The following is a 24,316-nucleotide window of genomic DNA, read 5'->3' as shown; positions in this document are numbered from 1 at the left end:
GACACACAATTTTAGATTTCCAAATTTAATATTCTGAAGTTAAGAAAGATAAAAAATTTATTCTCAAGGAACTGATTCTTATCTGGTGCAAAAACAGAAAGGTGAACAATATTTAAAACAAAGCCACAATATAGCATGAAGAAAAATTACATTTTAATTATGTTTAACAGCTGAGTGTAAACATGAAGCAACTAAAACTTAAAAGTACACATCATATGCATTACATTTATGAACAGGATTTTCATTAAATTTCCCTAAACCTGCTTTTTATATTAAGCGCCATGTTGATTTGCAGCATGCTAACATAAAGCATTGTTAAAGGGATGCATATTTTAAATTTATACAGTGTAAACTGAATATCCACCTCCAAGCTCTATTGGCAGCATAGTGTTTTGTTAAATACCGCATAAATACTGCCTCATATTGAAAATGCATGTTAATAATATGGTATATAGATTTTAAAAATCAAAATTTTCAATAATGGCATAAAATTGCACCTTTAAACATTAGAGCAAGTAAGACTAGAACAGTCATACTTGCTATGACTGTCCTAAAAAAACCTCTAAACATAATATTTAAGAAAACTGTGTTCTCTCAATTTAATCTTTAGATCATTAAGAAATATAGTGCTAACTTTGCAACATTACTGTTGCATCCATTTTAGAAAGCCACATTTGACTCAAATATACTTCTGTCATATATGCCACACTGAACAACAATCAACTTGAGCATTAGAAAAAGGGGAACTTTAATCTTTAGACTTCAGTACAGAATGCTATATTTTAAACATCCTATCCTGTGTTAAAGTCTTAGCAGCTCTGAAATTCTTTTAAATGGTACTGAATTAATCTAACCTGTTTTCCAGTGAAATTTCTTTTGATGAATACACAAAACTTTTGCCATTTCTGGAATTCAATTTCCAGGTACCATATAAAGGCTCAATGACTAAGTGACTAATGGATGACTGCATTTTATTTCCCCACTCCATTTCTAAAATGGCATAAAAGTGACACTTGCTTGTGATAGCAAAGCATTGATAAACTCCTCAATTAGATATGATCTTTTCAGAAACATCTGTCTCTAGTATGATCAGCCAAATAAAGTGGTTGTCTTTGCTCTTCCCCTCTGTAGCTGAATTATGCTTATAATACTATTAAATAGACAATAAGGTTTTCTGCAACCATTCTATGGTGCTCCTTAAATTCTTTAACTAATTTCAAAGGGCTATGAGATCCCCTCTCAATTCAAATATCTTAAGATCTTTAATAAAAAGAATGTAAATTTATGATTTAATATCAAGCTTTGTAACCAGGTGAAACAGTTCATGAAATTATCTTCCCATGTAGCATGTCATATTTTCTAAATAGCTTCTTTCTTTATATTGATCTTATTACATAAGAGCCTCCTTGTGGTGCCTCATAATATGCTGATTTTTTTCTGATGGTCTTCGGAATCCTTTCTTGCAGAATTCACACCTGTGTGGATAGTCTTTTGTATGTATTGATATCACATGTCGTTTAAAGCCAGATGCATCTGTAGTGCTGTATTCACAATACTCACATTGGTAAATCTTCCTTCCAGTGTGAGTCTTCATATGCTTTTTGAGCTCATTTTGTTGTCTGAACGCTCTTTTGCACCTTTTACACTTCAATGACTGATCCTTAGTATGAACTGAAAGGATATGACCACTAAGAATAAATGGATCTGATGTTTTAAAGTCACAGTGCCTGCACTGATGAATCTTCCTACCCTTATGGATATCACTATGCTTTTTGAGCTCAGAAGGACGATGGAAACCTTTATCACAGACCTCACATTTGTGAGGAAAATCCTTAGTGTGGACAGATATGATATGCCGCTTAAGGTCACTTGAGTTGGTGCTCTTATGGTCACAGTGAGGACACTGGTGTGTCTTATGTCCTTGAAACAAATCCAGATGGCGTTGAAGTTCCCTCTCATCACCAAATGCTTGGGGACAATGCTCACATTTATATGGCAAATTGTTACCATGCTTAGACTTAATGTGAGTTTTCAAATTTGATTGATCTGCACACCTGAAGACACAATACTGACATTGATATGGCTTCTCACCAGTATGGGTTCTCATATGCTTCTTGAGTTCAGAAGGATGTCGAAAGCCCTTCCCACACTCAACACAAACATGAGGAAAATTCTTGCTGTGAACAGCCAGTAAATGTCGGTTTAACAGTCCTTGTTCTGCAGTTTCATAGTCGCAGTATTTGCACTTGTGCATCTTCGGCTCCTTGTCTCTTAATATAAGTTTATTTGAACTCAATGGACTAGCCTCTCTGTATCTTCGTGTGTATTCTGTAAATTCATGGGTTTTGTCAACTTTGTTTATAAGCTTATGGCTTTCTAAGTGGTTATGGAAACTCACTTTCTTGTTAGTTGTAAAGTCACAATCTGTACACTGATATTTTTTTCTCATCAAATGATCAGGATGATTCTTCATGTGTCTTTTCAAGAATCCCCTGGATTTAAACTTTTTTGTGCAAATATGGCAAGGGTATACTGTCAGGGGCTGTCCATCAGGGCCTATTATAACAGCTAGATTAAAAAAACAAACAAAGAAAACAAAACAGGGAAGTTGTGAAATTTGGCCAGACTGTTTTAAACAGTTTTACCACAAAGGCGGCAAAATTAGCTGACATTCACAATGTGAGAACTATACTAGTAGAATAAAATCCCGTAAGATAAAATGCACATTGAAAGCAATTTATAAAGTAGCTCACTACAAAGTAATGAGCAGCACTCTACTATAGACTATTCACCTGCCAAAATGCTATATCACATGCACTTTGTAAACTAGAAATAGGCACCCTTTATTGTTAAACCAACCTGAAAATTCTCTTTAAAAACATCATTTGGGTAAAAAGCAAACAAGCACAGTTTTATTAATTACCAGTAGAACATTTAAAAAATCCCAACTATTTAGATCAAACACAAGTAGGTACATGGGAGTAGGACTAACTACACTACAAACAACTGGCATATTCTTGGGTTACAAAAAATACTACTGCATTTCAAGCAATTATAATATTCATCGAGTAATATATTAGTATTTTACCTGTTTGCCACTGCCTCGTTTCTCCCCTTCTCCTCTTCTTAGCTTTTTGTTTAAGTACTTTATTTGTATTAATGCTATCACAAATTTGAAGGTATTGTGCTGCTGTACTACTTCTGTTTTCTAATGTTGAGTCCAAAGTATTTCCTGGAAAAAAAATTCGATACACCATTAAACTACATATATTTATAATTTTTTGGTTTTGGTTAGATGAATTAGAGAAGACATGGCATTCAGTTGCCATTGCAGTACTAAATTTCACAAAGTACACCCATCTTCTCCTTCTCTCTCTTTTATACTCTTACACACACATGTGTATATGCAAATACTTTACATACAATACCATGTGAAAGTAACTTTAAAATATCCCAATTTATTCATCTTAAAGGAACAAACTGATAAGGTGAATGAAACATAAGAAACTGAATTTTATGACCCTAAACAAAATCTTGACATCAGATCAATTTCTCATTGATGAAGGCTGATGAAATTAAAGAGATTTAGCAAAGAAATTTACACATGTCAGTTATCCAATACAATCATGGTAACTGTAATACATAACAACAGATTTCTTCTATTTATGCTTTAGAATAGTTTACTTAATGTTAAAAGTATTAATATTGTTTTTTAAGTGTTAAGATAAATGTGGCAGGCAATCTACTGCAATTTCAGTGGGATCAGTGTATATGGAATAAAGTACTTAATAAAATCTCAGTTCTCACAATCACTTGTGTTATGCAATTTAGTTTAAAAATGTAGCCCTAAGAAACTGTTCAGCTTAAATGCTATGATATATATGCCTCTCATTAATTCCCCTGAAATCTACAGTTAGTCAAATACCACCTAAAGATAGAAACAAAATAGACACTTTATCATAAGAAAAAGTCTCCTTGTGTAAGAAAATAAAAAGAACTATCAACCATGGAATAAATAACACTATATGAAGTTTATTAAAACTAAAAAAAAAAAAATTTATGCTGACACATGAGCTTTATGTAACAGCTATATAAATCTACTGGTTGCCATAGAAATTAAAAAAATAGTTCCATCCCAAGGAAGACATTAACAAGTGGTTGATATCATGGGCAACTTTTACTTTCATGTCAGAATAATTTCTATTGTATAATTTTTTCCATAGTAACTTTTTTATGGCCCATGTAGTAAGTGGCCTGATATTTGTATCTTGAGGTAAATCTATTTTTTTAATTTTAATTTTTTATTTTTTGGCCATGCCGTGTGGCATATGGGATCTTAGCTCCCCAACCAGGGATCAAACCCATGCCCCCTGCAGTGGAAGGGCAGAGTCTTAACCACTGGACCACCAGGGAAATCCCAAGGTAAATCTAAAATGAACTGCACTCACAGAATAACACACACTATGTCTCTATATAAATTAATCAATTTCCCAAAGAGGTAAACTTTTCTAACTAACTAGATATGACCAGGCAAGTAAGAGTCTAACAAATGGGTCTGTACACACAAACTAATAACTCTGTATCTACCAAGCAGTACACAAAACCAGCTAAACTTACATCTCACATATAATGCTCTCTCACCTGATGACTGACAATCTTCATACCTTCGAGAAACTCTTCTTTCATCTCCTTAAAAAAAAAAAGACTAATTAAAAACTGATAGACTGAGTATAATGATTACTAGTAGATCACATCTTAATCTACAAAATCTTACTTTGATCACCGTTCCTTGGATTAAACTTTTTTGTTGTTGTTGAGTTCTTCCACTCCCATAGATTAGATTATATCACACACTGAAAATAAGGGCTGCTGTCAGCATCCTTCGAACTACTAACATCTAGGACAACCTTACTTTTCAAATAAAACTTGGGTAGATATTTCTGCAGAATACCCTCAAAATTGAAGATGCTCAATAAATGACTGTTGAATGAATGAACCTTTGGAAAAACCAAGTTAAGATAAATTAATGCATTTGAACAACAAAATTTTTCAAAGTAAAGAGTATACCTGGACCATCTTGTAAATTAAGTAAGAATGAGATAAAATAGAAAGGGAAAAAATAACTTGATAAATTTACCTTTCATTACGTACTTCCTAGAAGAGCACACCTGGATTTCTGTTCCTTTTCAAAACCCCAATATCTTATTATTTGTGGTATTAAAACATAAAATAAGTTTTTCCAAAAGGGGAAGGATCAATTTTCAAAGGATATTCCTATTTTAGAAAAATAAAACTTTTTATGGCACTCACTTATACATGTAGGATTTAAAATAAATCCTACTGAAAAACAAAATGCATTAAGCAAGGTTCATTGTAAATAACACAAGATATGTGGTACAAAAATTATGTAAGTAACTAGAGATGAATCAGTCCACAGCAAAACATTTTATAGTATTAGCCAACTCATGGGGGGCATTAGCACAGCATATTTAATGACCTAAAGGCTGATCAAATAGATATGTTATGTACTTATCAGGTGAAAAAATGCCAGTGTCCTACCATATGTCGCAGCCCAGACAACAGGGACAATTGTTTTATTAACATCAGAGTCCTCAAGCTGAGTCTCAGGGAGAGAAGTTCCTTCCTCTTCCCCTACAATGACTTCCATGTAAACTTCATCTGCTATTTCAGCGCAACCTAAATTTTAGAAATAATTGCTTGTTTATAACCCCAAGTATTTAATAAATGGGCAAAAATTTCCAAACGATTATCTTTCAACTTTCAAGATTTCAATTTGGTTAATTTAAAAATTACATTAGGCACTTCGCAGGCTGGTGCCACTAGGAGACAGTAATTTATCAAAGTTCTTATCCTCCTCTTAAAACCTAGTCCTATGAAAATGACTTTTAGATTATATAAAATGTGAGCTTGAAATATATTGACTGATTTCACAGTCGATTGGGCATTAGGAATTTATAAGAAGAGTTGTATTCCATAATTCTACCTGATAGTTCTTCAGAACTCAGAAGGCATTTCCCATTGAATCAGTACTAGAAAGTGGTCCATGCTATCCCACATGTAAATTAAATGCAGTACTGTACATGCAATGAAAAATTGTCAAAAATACAAGTAATTGAAAAAGAATTAAAAATGAAAGTAAGTAAAACCATAATATATGGTTATAATATAAAATGCTGGTGGCTCAAGGCTATGTGGACACCCATTAAGAGGCAGGATTTTCAGAGACCCTACTGAAGACAAACGCGTTAAGTGAGACATTTAAAAAAACATAGTATTAGTGTAAGAGAATTTAAACCTAGAAGGTCAGTAAGTATATTTTATGTGAAATAATCCATTTGGATTTAACGTGTTAAGTAGAAAATTGGCTTGAATTTACACTTTTCCTTTGATTGACATACTGGGATTTTCTACTAAATTTTTTTTGTTTTTTTGGCCACGCTGCGAGGTGCGGCATGTGAAACTTCCCCAACCAGGGCTCGAACCCACACCCCCTGCAGTGGACGCATGAAGTCTTAACAACTGGACCACTAGGGAAGTCCCTACTCACTACTGAAAAATGTGGAAAAAATGTGGGAAAAAAGTATCCCTCTTCTCCTAGGTTTCCCTTCTTTCAATAAACCAGAGGAAACATTGGTCTAAGTTTTGCACATCCCTACGGAATTCTGGCATCAGCTAACCTAATCTTCAGTCTCCTGACCAATGAGTAAAAAGGAAAAGAATCTAGAGACCAAATAGAAATTAATTCTTTTTCTCTCTAACCAAATCCTCTAGACTCATTTGTTTTGACATTTTCAGCTGTGGTATATTATTCATGTTTGTTTGGGATTGGAATTCAGCTCCCTGTGACTTCTAGGGGAGGAAATCTGAGGAGTGGGGATCATAGTGCAGTATAGATAAAGCTATAGATAAAGCTATAGATAAAGCTGTCAAGGTAACGCACTGAAGTGGAGGCTCTTGCTCTTCTAGGGCAAAACAAAGTAGTTTTTGTCTCAGCATGGAAAGAAGACAGAAAAAGCCTTAGGGAAGGGCTGCATTCATATAATGAGGTGAGGAGAAAGTAGGAAGAAAGTAAAACATCTTCATAAGGTAATGTGTACCATGGCAGGAAAGGAAATGTGAGGAGCTTTTTTCACCCTGTGGTACTCAGCCACAAGAAACCTTAAACAGCAACTACTTGGAGACCATCAACGGCATAATAAGTAAAAATTCTGGTGGCTTGACTTGGAAGAATACTTACTCAGCTAATCTCTCAGTGGCAGAAGGAAAACAACCAGCTAGCCCTTCTACTGCTAAATTCAGAGAGAGGTGAACAGTGCTCACTGCCATGTACAAAGATCACTGACAGCAGAGTTAGGCAGACATGAGTTCAAATCCTATCTTCCTCGTTTAATACTGAAATGACCTTGGGCAACTGCTTAATTTCCCTGTGCACTTTCTCCTTTCATAAAACAGGGCTAATACCACCTACCTCAGAGATGAATTATGAGAATTAAATGAGATAATATATATGCAATATATTCAATAACACACACAAAATAGATTCTCAGTAATTCCCTACATATCTGTGGGCTCTCCTAAAGTCAGGAACCATATTTTGCTGATCTCTGTATCCCTAGTATCTCAGACACAGTATTTTATGTTTGCTCATTTGAACAATACATGCATGCACAGATAGTCAAAAGGACACTTTTCCTTTAAATTAATTATAGTGAAGGGTCAGACTTATTTTATTGAACTTTGTTCCTATGTAGTGCTTGAATATGAGATTGCTTTTTTTTTTTAAGAATGCATGATGACTACTGATAAGTCACTACAGTGCCTTTTTTTCTTACTGATATCATCTTCTTCTTGAGAAGAATCTTTAACTGCCATGTAAACCATCTTCTCCCGCTGCATTCGGCTCTGGTCAAGCACTCCAGCTACAGAATGCCCATTGGTGTACTCACTCTCTGTGACAATTTCTGTTCCACCTTAAAAGTTAAAACATGTATCAAAATCAGTAAGTATCATGGAATAATTCCCTAAATTAATTAGAAGGATACATAAAATATTTTCCTTTAGAAAAATATTCCCCCTCAAATATTCCAACATAAATTTCTAAGTGTCAAGAGAATTTTCTTATAAATTGCACTTTAAATTTTCAGTCATCACTAAGAAATAACAACAAATGTTAACACTTACATTACACTTGTATATGCCAAGCACTATTTAAGTCTTTTACATGTATTTAACCATTTAATCCTCACAATAGCATTATTAGGTAGTTACTACCATTATAACCATTTTATGGATGAGGAAACTGAGGCAGAAGAAGGTTAAGTAATTCACTAAAGGCCACTCAGCTAAATGGAAGAACTAGGATTAAAATCCAAAGCACCCTGCCTCTAGCCTGCCCTTAAATACACATAATTTCCTACTCTAAACCAAATCCCCTCCACTCATGTTTTGAAATTTCAACTGGAATCTTCTACTCAAGTTTAAAAGTATCTAAGATGACTTGTTCTCTATCCCTGCTTTATATTTATATATAATTTTAAAATATTCCATCCCCAAAGAAACCTTTTATAAGAGTTGCACTTCGAAGGCAATATTATAACTTAGTCTCCAGAAAAGAGAAGTTCTAATTCCTAACCATTATAGCAATAAATTAAAATTATTATTTGTACCTATTTCAACGTCATCTTCAGCCTCAGCTTTAAATATATACACTTTTATTACTTCTGAACCATATCCATCTTCTTTAACATCTTCTTGTGAACCATCACTGCTGATTTTTAATGGTGTGTTCCCCATATGCTCTAATTTTTCCCCAACATCATCCACTGTAAAATATAAACGGGAAATTGTTTCAGTCAAAAAGTACCATTGACATTTAGTGGGTGTTAAGTATTAGTGCAATGTGAAATAATGTGTTAACCACCTACCCACTATATTCAATTAATGACCTATTATGCAACCATTAAAAGTGGTATATTTCATGAAAAAAAGTATACAAGACAGATATACTACATGATCATAATTATATAAAAGACATAATCACAGATTTCAATTTATGTATATGAAATACTCTTAACCATAGAGCTTTAATTAAAGTGGTTTGGGAAAATATTAAATAATCTTCCATTACGTTCAACATTTTAAGCTAAATCCTAACATCAAAATTAATAACAAAAATTAGAACATAAAATATATAATACTCATGAAATAAGCTGATATAAACAATTCCCAAATTAAATAACAGTATATCTAAAACCAATTAACATATGAAATCTAGTATTTAAAAAAAGAGAAAACAGAAAACACCTGAATTATTTTATAAAAAGGGCTTTTCAGAAATCATAAAAATAAAATCTTAGTAAATACTTTTAATTCCTGTTGAGTCAATAGAAGGCAACTTCAAATCAGAAATTTTGTATACTTCCAGGTTTACCATTATATGATTTGCTTCAAATCATATATAAAATAAAGCAACAATAATTACTTACATTTTAAGTATGCTTAAAATTTGATTCTTTAAGAATAGCATTTAGTTTCAAGTGAATACTGTGCATAAACTATGCAATGAATATATTATATTCATAAAGTTTGCTCTTTGGACATAAATATTAAACAATATACTCCCCCAAAGATTATATGCCTACCATTTTTTATTTCAATGCTTGTCCTGTCCCCATAAAAACTTAAATGTAACCTAAACTGAAAATCTGCTCCTCCCTACTGTATGTATCATAGTATCATATATGAAACAAAATCATGAAGCCTTGACTATATCTAAACAATTCCAGAGCTACTGAAAACAGAATAAAGTGACATTAAAAAGTTTTTAACTCAGTACTCTTAAAATATGAATTTCAGTAAGATCTAAATGGGTCAAAGTCTAGATTTTCTCTACCTCAGTTTCAAATTTGATACATGCAAATTCAAAAATATTCCTTTGGCCTTTCAAAATAGTGAAAACACATTTCAGAAATTCTTCTTACAATGTAAAACTACTTTAACTTTGTGATTAAATATAAATGATTCCACACTATTTAAGAGTTCAAATAGTTTATTGCCTATGAAAGAGAGTACCTAAATGATCAAAATAAACAGAAAAATATTTTCACTCCATCATAAAACCTAATTCTGTTAGTACTTTTTTGGCAAATATTTTTTTCACAATGGGACAGATTAAAATGAAAGAAAAAAAGATGAGGAAGAATCTGATATTACTGGTTTTTAACAGCCTCTCTTAAAATACGTTGAATAAAACAATGAGATCATTAAAAAAATTAAGAGGCACGTTAAGTCTTCAGAAAAAAAGTACTTTCTCATTCTTGGAAATAAAGACATAGGATATAAAACACTCAAAAAGTGTCCAAAATATGAATTTCTTAGGTTGGATTAAACAGTAAATTAATGAAAAAAATACTCTCATCTGATAAATACTACTTTATTACACTTCAATGGTTAAAAGTAATCAAAGTTCCTCCTGGGATAAACTGAATTAAAACTGTAATTCACAAAATTAAAGCTCATGAAATGAAATAGACATTTGTTTGGTCATTTCTCAAAAGTTTTGTACCATAATTTTTGCTTTAAGTATTGAAATTACTGGTGCTATTCTGATTCCATTTATACCTTTCCTCGAGGCCCACAGTTTAATGTAGCCATTATTTTCTACTTAATTAGATTCCTCAGAATGAACAATTTTGAAATGTATTGAATAATTAAACTTGTTCTGTATTTTAAGTTCATAGAAGATGATAAAGTTATTAAATATGTTAGTGTACAGTTTTAAGAGATAAACCATCAACTTCACCAAGATTTATTCTATATCCTTTGTTATAGAAAGTACAAAGTTAACAAAGATTTAACAGGCAATCAACAGATTTTAGAAATAGATCATCAAAGACTCTTCTTTACACAGATAATACTCAAAATAACCACAATTCAAGCTTAACCTTTTTGTTACAAGGCTTACAACATTCAAGTCCCACGGTGTTGTTTCCCAACCCACATGACATCCCAGCCAGTAATAAGTGGGTAATATTATATACAACGCAGAATTCTACTGGTGCTAAATATAACATTAAAACAGTAAGGTGCGGGGGGGGTGGGATGAATTGGGAGATTGGGATTGACATATATACACTACTATGTATAAAATAGATAACTAATGAGAACCTACTGTATAGCACAGGGAACTCTACTCAGTGCTCTGTGGTGACCTAAATGGGAAGGAAATCTAAAAAAGAGGGGATATAGGTATATGTATAACTGATTCACTCTACTGTACAGCAGAAACTAACACAACATTGTAAAGCAACTATACTCCAATAAAACTTAAAAAAAACAAAACAGTAAGGTGCATTATTTGCCAACCCTACAAAGTTTGCTATCGTTCAATATTCTTCTACAGCCCATTGGTACAATTTAAAATTTCATTTTAGCAAAATGTACAGTATAATATTCCTTTTAAAAACTAAGTAGGTTTTTTACTGTACCCCTTTCATGTTATATCTACCAAAATTATATGGTGAATATGACATTAGTATAGACTACAGCTGACCCTTGAACAATGCAGGGCTTAGGGGCACTGACTCTCCACATAGTCGAAAATCCATGTATACCTTTACAGTTGCCTCTCCGTATCCGTAGTTCTGCATCTGCGGACTCAATTAACCTCAGATTATGTAATACTGTAGTATATATTTATTGAAAAATATCTTCGTATTAGTGGACCCACACAGTTCAAACCTGTGTTGTTCAAGGGTCAACTGTATATTGATGTACCACAGGGATGGGATGAGGCAATGTGTAATGGATCCGTATTATGCAATGATGAAACAAGCAAAAATTGGTAATATTTAAATTACAAAGGTGTTCCACTCCCAGGTGTATATATCCAAGACATCTGAAAACCTATGTGCACAAAAACTTGTACATGAATGTTCAGAGCAGCATTATTCATAACAGCCAAAAAGTGGAAACAACCTAAATGTCCATCGACTGATGAACTGATAAATAAACTGTATATCCATATAATGAAATATTACTCATTAATAAAAAGTAATGAAGGACTGATGCATGCTACAACATGGATGATCCTTGAAAGCATTATACTAAGAGAAAGAAGCCAGACAAAAAAGGCCATATATTATATGATTCCATTTACATGAAATGTTGAGAACTGGCAAATCTATAGAGAAAGAATTTGGATTAGTCGTTGCCTGAGGGGTGAGTGGAGTGGCGGGGGTGATTGCTCAAGGGTATGGGAGTTTCTTCTGGGGGGAAGAAAAAATTCTAGAATTGATTATGGTGATGGTGATAAAATTCTGTGAATATATGAAAAACCACTGAATTGCACACCTTTAATGAGTGAATTGTATGGCATGTGAATTATATCTCAATAAAGCTATTATACTAAAAAAATACAAAGGTGTTAACTTTTCTCTTTTACCCCTGAAATTGGTGAGGTTTCATGACCTCTCCCATAATAACCCTACCAATATATTTTGCTTTATACAAAATTATTTTCCTGAAAGAAATAAAAACTGATTTTATAGGTAAAACAATAATTTGAATGCATTATATTGGTTCATTATTTAAAGAAATCTCCCTTCTCCAGTGAAGCTTTTCATGAAGAAAATAATCACCCATAAATGTTTTGAGGGTGTTAGGTATTTTTAAAGAAAAGCACAGCTGGGATAACTTTAGACAGATACAGTTATCCTATATTAATTTCCAAGTTACTTAGCACAAGTGGAAGAGCCTAACCAACTGCTAAGATAAAGAAATTGTGACATTTGGTCTGAAAGTGGAAAAAACTCAGATGCACCTCAGAGACTGAGAGAAGATAAACTCCCTAACACAAAAACTCAGCTGCTGATAAGATTTCCTTACAGGAATAGTTAGGGATTTAGGAATAAGATAACCGTCTGTTTTAAGTCCTCAATTTTATCCCTTTAGTAGTTTGAAGATATCTTGGAAAAAAAACAGAGGACTTTTAAAATTACCAGTGAGACATTTCAAGGCAATTTATTCTCTAACTCCTGAAAGATTTAATGGTCAACAGAAACCAAGAGGTAAAAAAATGAATTAAAGATTAAGCGATGAAGAAAAAAAAGGATAAAATAAAATAAATGAAAATGGTTAAAAAGAGTAACTAGTCCCAATTTGAATATTCTAACCATTATAAAAAGTTAGGGATCTGGGTGGCAAGAGAATGAATGATATAAAAAATATTTAATTTTTGTATATTCTATTTTCTAAAATAAAATTATTTAAGTTTTAAAGGGATTTTTAAAATAAAGGAATGCCTTCAAATTTTATAAAGAATAGACCCACTTCTTCCTCAAGCTCCATAAATAACTTATCATGAGATTTTTATTATTGTTGCTGTTCAGGCAAACTTACCACTTAAAATGAGAATAAGATATTTCTATCTTCCTCATTCAGATAGAATGTCTTAAGGACATCGAAAAGCAGTCTGAAATAAATACGTTTAAAGTATTTTTGCATAGACTATACAGACACATATATAGACAACAGAAAACAAACACAGGCAGAACTGTAGAACACAATCTGAGTGGATTATTTACTTTTCAAGTATTTAATTCAAAAAACTAATCACACATTTCTTAACATACTATGCTTAAACTCCTAAGCAAAACTGAACTGACAGCTCCAGTACCTGTCATATTAAAAAGAAAGCAGTGGTTGCATGAAATAAACTTCCCATTTTGAAATATATATATTTACCATTAAAATATTGTGTCACTTAATGTTCTTTTTGAACCTTCCAAATCTGTATTTTTGTTCTAAGATATTAATAAATTGCATTATTTTACTCCATTGTGGGTATAAATTTTCATAAATTAAAAACATGAACAAATTCAAAAAGGCATCTCAACAACACAGCTTTGAAAAAAATTATTTTTCAAAAGATCACCCCCATGACTTTTATTGAATAGATCCCCATCCCAGAAAACCTGTCCATGTTATACATAAATCAGTTTCTACCAAGTATATGGACTTTAAGTTTCACTTACAAGATATCATTAAGTAGTCTTCAGAAGTGCTCTTGACATCATCATCATCATCATCATCATCATCATCATCATCATCTTCAGTTTTAATAGTAACTGTAGAACCAGGAACACCGCCAGCTGCTTGAATCACAGTTTCTGTATCTGAATTAGTTACAAGAACCTCCTCTGATACCATTGTGGGAGAGTCAACTCCTGAAACACAATCTTGGACCACATGTTCTAAGTGTCCATCAGGACCAGTAACAAGGTCAGCCACAAAAACCTGCTCAGGTACTCTAACAGTTTCTGTAATTAGCTCAGACGTCAAGATGTGATCACCATCATCTTCCTCTAAATCTTCTTCAATAGCAACATCAGCCTCAAGTACGGCTTCAGGAACAATTACACCTTCTGTTACTACATCAGTCTCGGTGATGATATCAGGCCCATGGACAACTTCAGCTGCGAGGCCATGATCAAGAGTTATCCCATCATCTGTGACAACATCAGAAACTAATACAGCCTCAGGAACTGAAACAACAATATGGTCTCCATCGATATGCGCAGTACCAGCCATTCCAGCCACTACAATACAAACAATTATCCAAAAAAAGTAAAGTTATTTTATTAATTAAAAGTACTGTATGTATATATCAGATGACATAAAATATGAAATAAATATGAAACATATTTCATACTTTTAAATATGAAACAGTCCTGGGCAAACTATCATTTTAAAGAACCACTGACAATTTAACTGTAATAAAAATCATCACCAATCAGGAACTGGGGTGGAGGTGGGTGAAAACGATGTTAGTAAAATCTAAATTAAGACCTTAAAAATAATGTACTTGATTTTCAAGTAAAAAAAAAGCTACAATGAGATATCACTACACACCAATTAGAATAACTAAAATAAAAAACAATAACACCACAGGTTGATGAGGATGCAGAGAAACTGGATCTCTCATACGTGATGGCAGCAGCCACTCTGGAAAATAATTTGCCCTGTTTCTTATAAAAAACATGTGCTTACCAATACAACCTAACAATTGTATTCTGTGGCATTTCTCTCATAGATATTAAAATATGTTTACACAAAAAGCTGTACATGAATATCCATAACAGTGCCTAGTAGCTATTATTCCTAGTAGCAAAAAACATAAACAAAAATACAACAACTCAAATGTCCTTTAGCAGGTAAATGGTTGGTTAAGCCAACTCTGGCACATCATTACTATGGAATACTACTCAGCAATAAAAAAGGGACAAACTATTGATACATTCAACAACCTGAATCAACTGCTAGAAAATTATGCTGTGTGAAAAGAGTCAATTACCAAAGGTAACTGTACTGTATAATGTATAAATGGAATCATTTATATAACATTCTCAAAATTCTAAAACTATAGAGATGGAGAACAGATTAGCAGTTGCCAAGGGTAGGGGTGTGTGTGACTATTTTGGCATAGCATATATATGGTGATGGAACCATTCTGTATTTGCACTGTGGTGATGTCTACACAAATCTATATATGAAATAAAACTGCATAGAACTATATACACTCTCACACACACAAATGGTGAAAACTGAATGAAATCTGTAGTCCCATTAACAGTAATGTACCAATGTTAATTTCCTGCTTTTGATACTGTACTACAGTTATTATAAAGATGTCACCATTGGAGGAAGATGAGTAAAGGGTATACAGGACCCTATATACTATTTTTTCTACTTCCTGTGAGTCTAGCATTTCAAAAAATTAAAATTAGGGCTTCCCTGGTGGCGCAGTGGTTGAGAGTCCGCCTGCCGATGCAGGGGACGTGGGCTCGTGCCCTGGTCCGGGAAGATCCCACATACCGCGGAGCGGCTGGGCCCGTGAGCCATGGCCGCTGAGCCTGCGCGTCTGGAGCCTGTGCTCCGCAACGGGAGAGGCCACAGCAGTGAGAGGCCCGCATACCACACACACACAAAACAAAAACAAAAACAAAAAATTTAAAATTAAAATAAAAAGGACACACAAACATAAAAGGTTGCTAATATGTTAAATTAATAAAATATGACAAGCTTAATACATTAGAAAATATGTATTATAAACATAAAAGTCCCTGAGCTTCTTTATTTTACAAGAATTACTATATTCAAAAATGGAAAGCATCCTTTAACATCTGATTTGAGGAGAAAAAAACCAACTCATTTTAGAGAAGGATTTGGTTTATTTAAAAAACATACGTACAAACTCTAAATTGTATTAAATTCTAAATTAGTAAATCTGTAGGAATAAAGTTTTAAATAACGTTTTTCTTGAGCAGCACGGTAAACACCAACTCCTACCCCCCTTGTAAATACTGTAAGAGTGTAAAATTCCTTCATGAGTAATTCTATTACATTCTCTCTGAGGTGGTATAGTAAACAAATTAACACAGTTTGTGGACCAGGTTACAACAAAATTACCTACATGAAATAATCCAGTACAAAGCCTTTTCTACATAATGATCACTTTCTATACAGTAATACCTGAAAGAGTACCATTTGTTATATACTGTTCACTATTATTAACCAATTCATTATGGAAGTTTGTTAGCAAGTTAGGATGGAGACCAGTAAACACTTCTAATACCCTAACACAACAAAAAATAAGGTGAGAAGGGAAAAGCTGCCTTTCAGGATTATCTTCCTTTCAACCCTTCTGTAGCCTTCTCATTATTCTCAAACTCTCACCTAAACCACCATATTACCCAAAAGGACACAGCCTCAACCTTGAAAATCTGGTAGACAAAGGGACTATGTATAGAACAAGTACTTTCTATTCACTTGTTACTCCACTGGCCATTTTTGGAGACAGGGAGAAGGTGAGGGTTCAAATTTAGTATTCAGCCAGACTGGAAATGTGATTTTTAGCAGGGAAAAATTAAATGTTAACCCTATGAAATTCACAGTATTGCAATTCTATATATATGAACAATGAAACTAGTATTTTATAAAATATTTTCATAAGTTAGACTTAAAATATGGGAAACCCCGTTTATTTTAGAACATTGCTGGAGAGTAGTTTGGTTCCTGAGAGTAGACACTAGGGAAGGATAGAAGGACAGAATAATGCTAGTGCTGGCTTGGGTTCAGATTAACCTGTTTGGGAGGAGTCTAAGAAGAAGGAATAAGTGTTTTTCAGTTTATCTAGTCTTTACTCTAGCAGGAACTTACAGGTCAAAATAAATCAGATCTAAACCAAAAAACTCCAAACATCCTTGTCTGCCCTGAACTAAATAATTTAAGGATCTTAGACCAAGAATTGATGGGTTCCTCACAGGGTATTGGCAGATTACTCAGACCAAGATCCAAGATGTCTTTTATTCAATTTTGCTCTTTCCTCTTGTCAACTCATCTGTTAGATTTCACTGACTTTCTAAACAAAGTCACTTATTTTAGCTATACTCTAGCTATATTTATTGAGTACTATGCACCAAGCAACCTAATACTTTTACATATATTATCTCATTTAAGCCTCAGAACTGTGTAATAAGGAGAGTGTTATTATCCCTATTTTAAATATGAACAAATTATGGTTTAGAGAGATTAAATAACCTTGCCCAGACAGGAATAAAGACGCAGACCTACTAGAGAATGGACTTGAGGACACGGGGAGGGGGAAGGGTAAACTGGGACAAAGTGAGAGAGTGGCATGGACATATATACACTACCAAATGTAAAATAGATAGCTAGTGGGAAGCAGCCGCATAGCACAGACAGGGAGATCAGCTCGGTGCTTTGTGTCCACCTAGGGTGGTGGGATAGGGAGAGTGGGAGTGAGGGAGACGCAAGAGGGAAGAGATATGGAGATATATGTATATGTATAACTGATTCACTTTGTTACAAAGCAGAAACTAACACACCATTGTAAAGCAATTATACTCCAATAAAGATGTTAAAAAAAATAAATAAATAAAAAATAAATAAATAAATAACCTTGCCGAAGGTTCAAGCTGGGAGCTGAACTCATTGTTTTACTCCAGACTGGCTTTTTTTTTTTAACTTGCCTAAATGAGGAGAATAGAATTTACTTATGCTAGAGACTATTTTTTAACGAATTTATAGGGCTAATCAAGTGAGTGACCACTAAAGGAAGAGTTTGAAAGAGAAAGAATAAGAAGACCTACCATAGAGTCACTCGTTTAAAATTTCAGGCATTTAGTAAGCAGCATTAAAGGGCATTAAAATTTATCTCACTAGGTAGCAAATTATAAATGATATGAAGATCTTTTAAAAAGTGTGAAATCAATTAGATAACCAGATAACAGTAAGAAACAAGTCATTATTTCAAGCATTTCCCTTTTTACTAAAGTTATTTAATTTAAATGTGAATACCTGGAATTTCACCAGAAGGACAGCATAAAATTTGGTATTTGTTGGGTCCGTCTTGGGCCACCATCTAAGGTTTTTTGCTACTTAAGTCCCAAAGCAATATGGACTTTTTTCAGCAATAAAATCTTAAACAACAATTAAATTCAATGGCACAGATTCTAAGGTCAACTATTATACTGAGACACGCATAGGTTATTACATAAAGCATACTACTGTAAAATTTAAACTCTAAAGTATCCTCCAAAAGAAACTGGTCCAATAAACTTCTGAATTAAATTAATAGTTCAGATTCTTAATATAGTAGCCATTTCATACCAACCAAAAACCTTACAGAATTTAGAGATCCTGAACCACACAGTGTGTTTACTTGGCTAGCTCTACCTATGTATGCTAAACTCTTATGTTTCACAAGTATAATTAATTTATGGCATTGCAGATATCTAAGTTTTGATGTTAGCAAAAATTTAAAGAGAATTTATCTAATTTCTAATCAATTTTTAGAATTTGGAAAGCTTAGTATTAGATATAGTAAGGGATTAATTAAACTCAAGACATTAAGGAGGAACAGTGGAAAGAAAGGTAAGAGGAACACCAAGCAAATATTCACCAGCACCAATCAGACATTTTTTTTCACTCTGAAACGAATCAAGTTTTACTTGCTAATGGGCAACTTCTTCAGGAGTGAGGGGGGTTCTGGCACTTTACCAGATGCTACAGGGTAGGTAATATTTGTATTAAATGGAGAAAATAATGCCTTTCTTCCATTTAAAAATATCTTATTTTTAAAAGGTAAAAAATTAAAGTTGAAATTTCAACCAAAACTTAATTTATCACATTGAATTTCAAGTGTTCCAGAATTTGAAAAACTATCTTTAGCAAAGAATTCACAAAATTCTTTGTGAAATCTCTTATGCTTCAGCCTTTTGTCCTTCTTCTAAAGTTTATTCCTATATATTTTTTCACATAAAATCACTTCTAAGTCATCAACACAACTCACTTCTGACTCTTTCAGCAGAATAAATGCATAATTCCTTTCTATTTCATCAACTACACAGTCATCTCGATTCCAACCATATTAAATTTTTTTTTAAAACATCTTTATTGGAGTATAATTGCTTTACAATGGTGTGTTAGTTTCTGCTTTACAACAAAGTGAATCAGTTATACATATACATATGTTCCCATATCTCTTTCCTCTTGCATCTCCCTCCCTCATATTAAATCTTAATCTATGCATTGCACCTTTATCATCAGACAGAAATGTCAAGGAGTCAGAGAACTGGGGAGGAGATTAAATGCTTTCTAGTCCAACCCCTTCACAAAAGTGAAATATGTAATTTGCCCATTTACACAGATATAGGACTGCCAAGACTAGAATCTAGTTCTTCTGGCTCTCATTACTGTGGGCTTTACAACAGGAGACAAAATAACATTCAACCATATTATCTGAAAACAGTAGGAGCATTTTCTTAATTGAGTAAAGTATCACTTGTTGTAATCCCCCATTCCTAATTTCATCTTTAACAATTCCACAGTATCTCATGTTTCTGTTTACTTTTTGTCCCAATTTACCATTTGTCTTTTCTACTCTCACTCTGATCTTTTCTTTAATTCTTACCACCCTATCCCCGCCTCTTACACTTCAGATACCTCTCTCTTCTATCATTCAGACTGAACCTGTACAAATTCAGTTTCTTTGTTTACTGTCAAGCGAGACTTATCTTCATCAAAATGACTACTGTTAAGAGGCTACTGAAAAACTTGGCCACAAAAGTAGGGAATTTTTTTTTCAAAAAAAAGAAAAAGGTAATGCTATTAGTAACAACTTTCTGAGTATATGGCATCAGAATATAACTAATCACCTAGTACAAGATATTCCTCTATCACTATATAAGCATCTAACTAACTTCTTTCAAATGATTGAAGTACTTCCTTTTCCAGCTTTATTAACAATGCAACTTAAAATGTATTTTATGTTTTAATATTTCCGACACATGAGAACTGATGCAGGTATTTATGCAAACTGAGTTTTTCATTTCCAATGACATATTACCACTATATTCCAAATTTCCTTACCTCAACCTTCCCACAAAATTATAAGAATGATTTTATCTAGACTACTGACACATAGCTTTACTTTAAGAAAATAAGCCCTACAAATGTATTTTCCTGGCAAAATAACAATTTTTCATTGTAATTTCTCCCCTTCCCCAATACAGTTTTGATATTTAGTATGTTCTGACTTTTAAAAAAGAAAGAAAAAATATAACAAAGAAAATGCTTTACCAAAATCCTGCATAATCATGGTATGTGCCATTCTAGAGTCTGATGTGTGCAATCCAAGACTTCCACCACCTGAATCCATACTTAGCAAAGTTCATTCACAAATCTCTGTAAAAGAAATGGTTTAAAAATAGTTTAAATACATTTAGGCCAAAGTCAGTTGCTTTGAGAAAATAATGCAATTGAAAATGTGCCTCTCAACCAGGTGTGCAAATCTCATTACAAAGGAAAACAAAACAAACAAACAGAAGCCTTGATTAGATGCTTTATGTGACAACCATAAATAAAAGAAGGGTCAAATGGAAGTAAACCAAAGATAATGGAGAATAAGCACAGTAAGGGTGATGAGCCATAGGGAAGTGATAGAAGCAAGCAAAAGAACAAAACTGCAGCACTGAGGTTCCACTTAAAATATAGGTTATTAAATAAGAAGAAAAAAGAGAACAAGATGACAACAGACAATAGTTGGGATATTTATACATTACTAGAAGACTCAGGTGTCTAGTATTAGTGAATTTCATCCAGTGGCTCTCATCCATTTCTTCCAGACCCAGCTCAGCTCTGCAGCGTAGTTCTGCAGATAAACGTGTGTTTCACCTCTGGCTCCCGGGGTTCTACTTATAATGTAAAATGTTCTATCCCAGTTTCCCTGGAGTTCTTTGAGCCAGTAAGGACGTCTGGCCTTATTCTACTACATTCTCTTGTCTCACAGTTTTGAGGGCTCATGAAACATGACTGCTTCCTAAATATAGTGGAGATAAGATCAATCACATACAAACATTTAGTAAATTGTTTCTTTCAGAATATCTTTTACTTGTAATTGTATGACTAATTTTTTTCATTAATGATTAATAAAGCCACACTAGCCTCATGCTAGTTTTGAAAGCAAGGGCTCAACCTATTTCATTTCAAATGACTTATCCTATATTTAAGATCACCAGATCGTATGGAACCTAAAGTCAGGTTCTGTAACTCAACGTATTTCTTACAACTACATGTATACTTCACTTAAAAACATAAGATTCTAAGTAAATCAACCAAAAAGTCTGTCAATTTTAGAAAACATTTCCTCATTTTTAGTTAGGAATGTTTAATAAATTGGGCTATACCACACAAAAGATGAGGTTGCATCATTAAGTTTTAGAAACTTTTAGAAAACTGCCATGTAAGACAACTTAATCTATCCTTAAGTACCAGAGATCACTAAGATTTTTTCCCTTGTCTCAAAATTTGATAGGTGTAAAAGAGGCAGGAAAGTCTCACAGAGTAATCTTTATTAACATTTGAGTCATATATATCAAAATCCTACAGCAGTAGGTTACTTTTCTGTATATTAAAATGATTCAAACAAAATTACTTCATGTGTGAGCAAAATTACAAATTTTTAGAAACTCTTAGCTATATTTCTCTATCTTGTTTCAAATACCACATTATTTTCTGCCTTCAAAATGAAGTCAACAGAGGCCAAGAGAGTTCACAATAAACTACCCGGGGCTTCAGAGAGATAAATTAAAATGCCATAAGGACTTATTTTTAACATTTAAAACAGTGTACTATTTCAAATTTAATTAGAGTAATTGCTTTCTTTATCACATAACTAATAGAACAATTACAGATGTCTTTAAAATGTTTTAAACACTTAATTTTGTTTAATTATTAAAGATAAAACATTAAGTAATTTGTTAATCACCTTAATATGAGTATCCTGAAGAAACTGTTGATTTTCTTACAGATTGTAAAATAAAATCTGCAGCACTTTCTTTTTGTTAGTTTTCCTTCTGAACTACGTTGCTTTCTTTGGAAAGACGTTCTTTTTACCTATTGTAAAAATACATTCACAATTAGATATTTTAAAACATTTTAAACCAAATCTCTTACACAACTTAAGAATTTTTCTTTACACTTTAATGTGCAGGGTGAGATTAGGAAGGGTTCATATGCTCAAAACTGCTAATCTAAAAAGCAACTGAAGGGATTGCCACAGAAACAACTACCTAAAACGACATAAGCAACGTTATTTCACTTAGAATTCGACCACCTGATTAAACCAAAATCTTCCCTAAAGCATATTTTAATAATCACTAGCAATACCTTATTTTGGAAAGTGAAAGAGAACCAACCAAGGGCAGGCGTTACCCTTGCCAAATTCATAGAGAAAAATCTGCACTAGTGCTCAATGAAGTGTAAAAATTTTAACACACAGTGCAACTATTATGGGAAGTATCATACTGTAAGAATACCAAATAAATAAATTGGAGCACCTTTTTCCCATATAGGAAGTTTCAATAAGATCAATAATGAATGAGGTATGAGAACAGCAGTGTGTTAAGGATTCAACAGCCAATAGATAGCTAGGCTTCTCAGTCTTCTCAAGAGTGTATCTCCCATCCTTACTGAATGGAGGTAACCACCAAGTACTCTTCAGGTAAACATCTTTCCATAAATATGTGGGGAGCAGAAATCACAAAACAAAAATCAAAACAAGACAACCCCCCCCACACACATTTTACTCTCATTCGTCTCCTCTACACATATTTCACTCAGGACCTAGCTTCTCAATAATGTAAATAATGTGAAGGACAGGAGAGAAATCCTAAGGCGGCAGAGCAAGAGAATGTGAAAGTAGTATTAGCAGAGATAGGAGACAAAGGAGCCCTGGCAAGTAGCAGTATTGCAGCTTTGGACGCAACCCTCTTCCCGCAGAAGTCTCCCTTTCCCATGATCATGCCAAGTTTCAATCATTTTGAGCAGAACGCACACATGTGCCCTCCCATATATTACCCATCTGCCTGGATCTTCAACCAAACAAGAGAACCTTCGCAGTGGAAAGTCAAGAGAGCGAGGAGACAAGAATACCCTTTCCCCTCCTCCCGCACTTGGTGCAGCGGTCGCCACCGCTGCTACCCACGCCGTGCTGCCCAACCTCTCATCCTCCTCCTGCTACCTCTGCCCCGCTACACGGGATACGGCGGCTGGGAACCAAAATGGTGGTGTTTTAACGGAGGCGACAGTTGCCGCACACGGCCCCCCACCCCCACCCCAGGCTCTGACGGCTCCCTAGCCCCTAAAATGCCCGATGCAGTGCCACCTTCTCGCAAACGCCGCCATCCCTCGCGCGTTCCAAGGTTACCATCCGCGGCAGGCGGGGGGGCGGGGGCGAGGTAGGGGCAGTGCAACCGAGAGGAATATTGCGGGGTGGGGGGTCGCCGAGAGAAAATACCAGGGGGCCGCCGCATTCTTCACTTCACTGTTTTGTTTTCCGCCATTTTCCCGTCACCCTAAACCACCGACGGCCTCCACGACGGCTCTCCCCCCCGGGGTCTCTGGCCTTGGGGAAGAACGGATCGGCTGAGGGGGAAGTAATTCTCTCAATTCCTCCAGCCACCCGCTGCTGCTGAGGAGAAACACTGTCTGCCCGAGGGGGAGGGAACGCTTAGGGACTAGACGCCACTTCCATTGTTCCCTTCGTCCTACACTACACGCTGGGTGGGAGCCTCTCCTCAACTCACGCTAACGACATTGAGCGCAGCGGACCCGAGTCCCTCTACTTTCTCCTCAGGAGTCTCCTTACCTGCAGCCGCCACCGCCAGTTGGCTTCTGACCGCGCTCCGGATTTCTGCGGGGGGCGGCAGCTGTG

The 24,316-nt window shown here is 34.3% G+C and overlaps 1 protein-coding gene across 2 annotated transcripts; it reads right to left on the bottom strand.

The window, feature by feature from the left end:
- Positions 1 to 673: 673 nt before the first annotated feature.
- On the bottom strand, positions 674 to 24,301 carry ZNF711 (zinc finger protein 711). Of its 2 annotated transcripts, XM_024129529.3 has the most exons (11): positions 24,251 to 24,301; positions 22,370 to 22,497; positions 21,165 to 21,421; positions 20,683 to 20,787; positions 14,055 to 14,618; positions 8,688 to 8,843; positions 7,854 to 7,991; positions 5,560 to 5,697; positions 4,642 to 4,689; positions 3,089 to 3,232; positions 674 to 2,568 (listed from the first exon to the last, which is right to left on the bottom strand). In XM_024129529.3, the coding sequence occupies exons 4-11, from the start codon at positions 20,759 to 20,761 to the stop codon at positions 1,391 to 1,393; spliced, it is 2,445 nt and encodes an 814-aa protein (XP_023985297.1). In that variant the 5' UTR covers positions 20,762 to 20,787; positions 21,165 to 21,421; positions 22,370 to 22,497; positions 24,251 to 24,301; the 3' UTR covers positions 674 to 1,390. The 2 variants fall into 2 exon arrangements, with proteins under 2 accessions (XP_023985297.1, XP_054937843.1); XM_055081868.1 differs by lacking the exons at positions 5,560 to 5,697; positions 7,854 to 7,991; positions 8,688 to 8,843; ... (3 more) ...; positions 22,370 to 22,497; positions 24,251 to 24,301 and adding an exon at positions 4,775 to 4,806.
- Positions 24,302 to 24,316: the final 15 nt, after the last annotated feature.

The sequence above is a fragment of the Physeter macrocephalus genome, chromosome 21 (assembly GCF_002837175.3).
Source record: "Physeter macrocephalus isolate SW-GA chromosome 21, ASM283717v5, whole genome shotgun sequence".
NCBI lineage: Eukaryota > Metazoa > Chordata > Mammalia > Artiodactyla > Physeteridae > Physeter > Physeter macrocephalus.
This window is presented reverse-complemented; position numbering and strand designations above follow the sequence as displayed.

What these genes read in the sequence shown, in the direction of transcription:
- ZNF711 (XM_024129529.3), bottom strand. Translation starts at nt 20,761, where the DNA reads ATGGATTCAGGTGGTGGAAGTCTTGGATTGCACACATCAGACTCTAGA. An exon ending in CATGATTATGCAGGATTTTG is followed by an intron (nt 14,619 to 20,682) that starts GTAAAGCATTTT and finishes TTTGTATTGTAG; the next exon opens with TGGCTGGAATGGCTGGTACT. An exon ending in TCAAGAAGAAGATGATATCA is followed by an intron (nt 5,698 to 7,853) that starts GTAAGAAAAAAA and finishes TCTAAAATTTAG; the next exon opens with GTTGCGCTGAAATAGCAGAT.